Source organism: Rutidosis leptorrhynchoides, chromosome 1 (assembly GCF_046630445.1).
Source record: "Rutidosis leptorrhynchoides isolate AG116_Rl617_1_P2 chromosome 1, CSIRO_AGI_Rlap_v1, whole genome shotgun sequence".
NCBI lineage: Eukaryota > Viridiplantae > Streptophyta > Magnoliopsida > Asterales > Asteraceae > Rutidosis > Rutidosis leptorrhynchoides.
Genome location: NC_092333.1, coordinates 629,994,955 through 630,001,770, shown reverse-complemented (window position 1 = coordinate 630,001,770; position 6,816 = coordinate 629,994,955). Strand labels below are relative to the sequence as shown.

General features: G+C 32.4%; 1 protein-coding gene across 1 annotated transcript; it reads right to left on the bottom strand.

The window, feature by feature from the left end:
- Nucleotides 1–5,116: 5,116 nt before the first annotated feature.
- LOC139848877 (uncharacterized) lies at nt 5,117–6,115 on the bottom strand. The gene is made up of 2 exons (XM_071838564.1): nt 5,866–6,115; nt 5,117–5,766 (listed from the first exon to the last, which is right to left on the bottom strand). Exons 1-2 carry the CDS (start codon nt 6,113–6,115, stop codon nt 5,117–5,119), a joined length of 900 nt encoding a protein of 299 aa, XP_071694665.1.
- Nucleotides 6,116–6,816: the final 701 nt, after the last annotated feature.

The window sequence follows — 6,816 nt, the reverse complement described above, 5'->3', positions numbered from 1 at the left end:
GCTAGATGAGGACCAGAGTTTACTTTGGAACGTGAAGATCAAATGAAACAAAATTATCTACATTTGTTCACTGATATCGCTTATAAAACAGGTACTACTCAAAATTTCGGGACGAAATTTTCTTTAACGGGGAGGTACTATGATGACCCCATAAATTTCGCATTAATAAATTAATTACATAATTTTATATTTTCAACGATTTAAGAACAAATTATATTTTAAAACTCGAAACCTGATAATAGATATATTAAGCGATTTACTTTTTAAAATGAAAACGTTTCACGATAAAATAATTTCTTATATTAAAACATTTTTATAAAATATATATAAAGTAATTATTAATTAGCCACGAGGGATATTTAAGTATATAGATATGAACGCAATCGATGTATTTGACAATTATAAATATCATGTTATGGTAACTTGAATTTGGTGTCTAGGTGTATTAATGTTATCAATATTTCTTAATTTTGTCTTGATAATTTTAAACCTCACAAGTATTAACTCATCACCAACAGTAATATTGATGTGGGACTGTAGACATTATTTCAAATCATGAATTATGGGTTGTATTTTTGCATATAGTCATAAACTACTTTATCTAAAGTTAATGACAAAACTAAGTTGTTTTATTCAGTTAGTTAATAGAACAATTATTGAATTTTGATATTGAAAGATCACCTAATCACCTTACTGTGGTGATCGACATAGTCAAATTGGGATTATTGTTTTTTATACTTTTACCATCAATTATTGATACGAGCTATAAAATACCAGTCCGTGATAACGTGTCGGTAAAAATAAAACCAAAGAAAACTCACGGACATAAAGTAGTGGCTAGAAAATTCTTCTTTCTTCACGTGCAATTAAATTTATGATTATATTATTATTATTATTATTATTATTATTATTATTATTATTATTATTATTATTATTATTATTATTATTATTATTATTATTATTATTATTATTATTATTATTATTATTATTATTATTATTATTATTATTTATATTTATATTATATGTGGGGGGGCTGATTTGAAAAGACTTTAAAAGTAAAGGGGGCTGACTCGTTAATACTACAAAGTAGAGGGTGTAATGTGAAAATAATCAAATCAAATCAAATCATGAAATTTAACTACAAATTTTCCTGACTACACATATGTCACACGTTTTTATTACTTTTTTTTATTTATATTATATTATTATAATATTATATCTCATGAGACAATTATATATTCGATTTTGTTGTTGATAGACACAAAACTCACGGGTCTTGTTATTATATGAGGTTATGAAGTCAAAAGAAAACTAATAATAATAATTAATGATGGTTGCTAATTTTTCTTTTCCTCGCACGTGGTGATTGAAATGATTCCATATATTTTTATGTTTATTTGGTCGACATAGTCAAAAGCACATATGAAGTTTCATTTTAAGTATTATTTATTCTTTGCTTTATCGCACAAAAACAAAAATGACGGATGGATTTTCTTAATATGTTGAAATTCTATATACCTATATATATGTCAATATTTTGTGTCAAAGGGAAAGAAACACATACTTACACATGCTTGCTACGTATTGTTATTCATTATTATTATTAATATTTTTCAAGATAATATACTACAAATAAATTGTACAAGGGTGTTTTTTTTATTCGGATTTTCAAACGGATTATAGCTAAGAAAATATTGGGTATTGTTCGTGAATCCAAGGCCAACCGTACAGTCATCTACTATCATTACATCTACGCAATTTACCTACAATATTGAATCTCAATATTGAACAGTGAGTTTACAGATCCCTTTTTAAATGCTTTAAATATTTTTGGGCTGAGAATACATGCACTTTATTTTATACGCAATGGGCACAAGTACATACTTAATTCTACACTGATTTTAAACCGAAAATCCCTTAGCTTTGGTAACTAGTAACTGCCAGTACATATGATGTGGACTGGTGGGCGCGAGTAATTGTATATGGATCCATAGGGCTTGACATCCCCGTCCGAGCTAGAGCGCTAGTCTTTTAACGGACGTATATTATTTGAGTTTACGACACGTTGGTTTGCATGTATTAAAAGAACAGGGGTAATTGTTATTATAGCGTTAAGTTTAGTTACCAGGGTGCTCTGTTACGTAGAATCTATTAATAAACTTTTGATGAAATCTTGTGGTCCATCTTTATATACTTATGACTCGAGCAATTAAACCTATAACTCACCAACATTCGTGTTGACCTTTTTAACATGTTTTATTCTTAGGTCCTTAGACTGCTTTCGTTGTGATGTGCTTGTTGCCTGCATGGAGTCTCTCATGCTCTGTATAAAGTTTATTGCATTCGAAACAAAACTACGTTGTGTAATAAATAATTTGACTGTGATGTCAACCTATAAAATAAAGACTTATGTATTTTGGGAATCTGCTTATACTTAAGAACTCGCCCACATGTTTATAACTTTCTATATTTAGAAAGTCACTTATTTTAATGAATGCAATATTTTATCAAAACGTATCATATAGAGGTCAAAACCTCACTGTGGAATCAATGATTAACGTGCCGCGTCAATAGCGATTTTGACGGGTCGTTACACTGCTGCGGTAGAGTTACATGAGTTAGGAGAAGCATTATTTGAAGGGGTTGATGTAGAAGAGGTAGTGGTCTGAGATTGTGGAGAGGTAGTGGAGGATGTGGTAAGGGAAATGATATTTCCAACTTCATTTTTTATTCATCCACCACAATTAAATGAAATGGCCCAAAATACCCTTATGAGTTATTCCGTAAATGTTCAGCTACTGCCTATTTTTCTTTTACTTGCACTGTCTGTTCCTATCCTTCATTAACACACACACACATAATTTTTTTTGTTTTACCTATGCTTATACCATTTCATCCCCATTTGGTGGAAGTATTTTTTTTTTACATTATTTTTTTAAAACGGTGATTTTTTTTTGGCATCAGTAGATCATTTCTTTCAATGACCCTCATCATTATTTCTACATTATTTTTTTACATTATTTTTCTTTCTCGGAATTTGTACAGGATCCACCATCTTGTTGCTTTTTATTTACACTTATTCAGATCTTGTTGATAAATTTTTTGATTTTGATTTTTTTAGTTACAGTTGATTTGTTAGGGGTGGCGGTGAATGACATAGTACAACAAGTTTTATCCAGATCTGTTTTTGCTTTTGTTTAGATCTTATTCATAAGTTTTCTGATTTTGAGCTTTTTGAGTTGTAGTTGATTTGTTATGGGTGATGGTGAACGATAATGCTAATGTTAGTGGATCAATTAATTGAATCAGTGCTTTTAATTGGATAATCATAGTAAAAGAGAAAGAAGGATTATTAGTTAGTGTTTTTGATTTCTTGATTTGGTAAAAGGGGAAAAGAAGATGAAGATGAGAGGGGGGAAGAAATCGAGGTGAATTCACACAGCTATAATGTAAATTTATCAGAATTAAATATTTGTTTTGTTTTATAGGGGTATTATAGGAAGTAACTTGAAAAATGAGTGGAAGCAGTAAAAAGTGTTGTGGATATATCGGCTCTAATGTAGTAATTGTAGGTATGTTGTGGTGTTGTTGTGGTAAAGGAGTGGGTGATGTTGAAGGTGTCATGAGAATTGTTTGTTTGAATGGATAGATGTGTTCATTAAATGTGATATGTCTGGATGTAAATATTTGATGTGTGGAAAGATTATAAAGAGTGTATCCTTTTTGAGTGAGAGGATAGCCAAGTAGGATAGATGGGATGGATCTTGCTGCAAATTTGTCTGATGTGTGTATCTGAGCATTGGCTTGACATCCTATAACTTTGAGGTGGGATAGATCAGGTGGTTTAGAGTAAATTAGTTCATATAGACTTTTGTATTGGAGAGGTTTAGATGGAAGTCTGTTCAAGATGTAGGTAGCTGCGAGTATGCAGTGGTCCAATAGATGGATAGAATGGATGAATGAAATCTTATTGCTCTTTCAATTTCAAGAAGTTGTTTGTGTTTTCTCTCAACCCTTGCATTTTGTTGAGGGGTGTATGGGCATGTGGTTTGATGATGGATGCCATGTGTTTGAAAGTAGGTGGTTAATGTGGAATTAAGAAATTCTGTGCCATTGTCTGTTCTAATGGTTTTGATTGATTTTTGTAAATGATTTTGTATGTAGATATGAAAAGATTTAATGTGGGATATTATATGATGTTTGTTTGGAAGAATGTAGGTCCAGGTAGCTCTTGAGTGATCATCTGCAATAGTTAAGAAGTATTTATAGTTGTGCATAGTCGAATGTTTGTAGGGTCCCCATACATCAATGTGTATTAGATCAAAGATATGAGATGCATGTGATTGACTGAGAGAGAAAGGTAATGCATGTTGTTTAGCTAGTGGACAGATATTATATGGTGATTCATCATTACATTTGATAACATAAGTATGTGATTTTATTTTCTTTAAAATAGAAAAAGAATAGTGGCCAAGTCTTGAGTGCCATAGTTGAGATATATCAGTTGCAGCAGAAGTGATGTTGGCTTGAGTGATTGATTGAGGTGTGAGATGTGCTTCTTGATGGATGATGTAAAGACCATTATAGAGGGTGCCATGAGCAATCCTCTTGTGATGGTCCTGAAAATAACATGATAATGGGGTGAAGAGTACAGAGATAGGAAACTGATGACCTAGTTTACTCACAGATAACAAGTTGTATGAGAAACTAGGTATAAAGAATACATCATGTAATGTAATGTGTGAATTGATTGTTATAGAACCACATGTTGTAACCTGTGTTAAGTGTTCATTTGGTAATCTAACAAGGATGGGAGTGGTGATGGTGTATAGGTTGTGCATGAGTGAAAGTGAGTTTGAAACATGGTCAGTTGCACCACTATCTATTATCCAAGCATTTTGCAAATAAGAAATGACATTGGCTATGAATCTATATTTCTGACAAGTCATGTGTGATGCAATGATTTTGATACTACCTGAAGACATGTCATTGGGAGAGTGTTATTGAGATTGCATCATGATGAGAACTTGATTCAACTGATTTTGAAGCTGATCCATTCTAGCATTCATAAAAACTTCTGTGTGGTCCAGTAAGGGTGATTGATGGTCAATTGTAGTCACCATGTTAACAGCTTTGACATGTCCTTGGAGTATCCTTGTGATCTTTGTGGTGGTTTGTACTTGTCATGAAAAGGGTGTCCAATGGGATATCCAACCAGCTTGTAGCATTCCTCTTTGGTGTGCCCTTCAAAGCCACAATTGCCACAAATGATACCTTTCTTAAAGGTACTCTTTCTTGCTGATGTATAGGGGGTGGTTGGTTTAGTTGAATTCCATTTGGATGTATTATTTGAGTAGCTCCTGTTGGAAGATTGGGCTGAAAGTATAGCAGAGATAGAAGGTTTGGTAACCACATACTCTCTTTGCTTTTCTTCTTGTCTAAGCATGCTATATGCCTTGGCTACAGAGGGAAGAGGCTGCATTAGGAGAATTTGACCCCTAACATTGGAGTAACATTCATCTAAACCCATGAGAAACTTCATAAGTCGCTTCATTTGATCCCTTTCACCATTTACTTTGCCATTTTCACATGTACATGGACAAATGCAGGTGTAAGGAGTTTCAAGTGCATCTAGTTCATCCCAAAAACCTTTTAATTTTTGGTAGTATACCTCTATTGTGCAGTATGTTTGTTTAAGTTCAGTTATCTCTGTTGTGAGTTGAAAGATTTTGTGGCCATCAAGTTGAGAATAGTGTTCTTGCAATTCTTTTCATAGAGTTGCTGCAGTGTTGACAAAGTTGAGAGAGTTTCCAATTTAATCTGTGATGGTGTTGAGGATCCATGATATGATCATATCATTTGTACGGTCCCAAAGTGCTTTGTGTGATAGTTGAATGTGTGTTTCAGTGAATTCACCATTGACGATCTTGAGTTTATTCTTTGCATTTAGAGCAATCATGATTAATCGTCTCCATGAGCTGTAGTTTTCAAAAGCTGTTAATTTCTTCGAGATGAGGATCAATCCAGGATGATCTTGTTGATGAAGAAATAGCGGATGATTAGGAGAATTGACATCATCAGCATCAAGTGGATTTAGTGTTGAATTAGTCGCCATTGAATTGAGAATAGATGTTTGAATTGGTGTAATTGTTTGTGAATTTGTGAAATAGGGTTCGACGAGTAGAATTTCGTAAAATTAGGGAAGAAATCAGAGTGTAATCGTAAAACTAGGGTTTATTATTGTACGGAAGTTAGATTGTTGTGAGAGTATGAGTGTATTAATGGATAAGAACTGCAATTTTAGGATTGATTGGATGAATCACAGTATGTGATTCATGTCTGATACCATAAGAGTAAATGTAGAAGATGAAGATTGAACAAAGCTCATTGTATTGAAAAAATGAACTGTTACATTGAAATGAAAGAAAATAAGCTAATATATACTCACTATTACACTGTAATAGAATTAAGTTAATCTCTAACTACCTAAAGCTAAATCTAACTACATTCTGTTACAAGATTTGAGTTAACTTTGCAGGTTGACTCTTTGGCTTGAAGTTGTATTTTGTTGCAGTCGTGTGTCCTCTGCAGTATCATGTATACCATTAGTTAGACTCGATCTATGAGTAACATTTATTACTCTGTTTCTAATCTAATTTAATAAAGAAAATTAAAACACTCGCAACAGAATAATACTACAACGATAAATCAAAGCTGCAACAAGCACTCAAACTTTGATACAAAAATTTATCATTATTGAAAAAGTTGCTTGGATCAACATAAAACTGAACGACTATACGAGCATAACTTAGTATA

What these genes read in the sequence shown, in the direction of transcription:
- LOC139848877 (XM_071838564.1), bottom strand. Translation starts at nt 6,115, where the DNA reads ATGGCGACTAATTCAACACTAAATCCACTTGATGCTGATGATGTCAAT. An exon ending in ACACAAAGCACTTTGGGACC is followed by an intron (nt 5,767 to 5,865) that starts GTACAAATGATA and finishes CTCTATGAAAAG; the next exon opens with AATTGCAAGAACACTATTCT.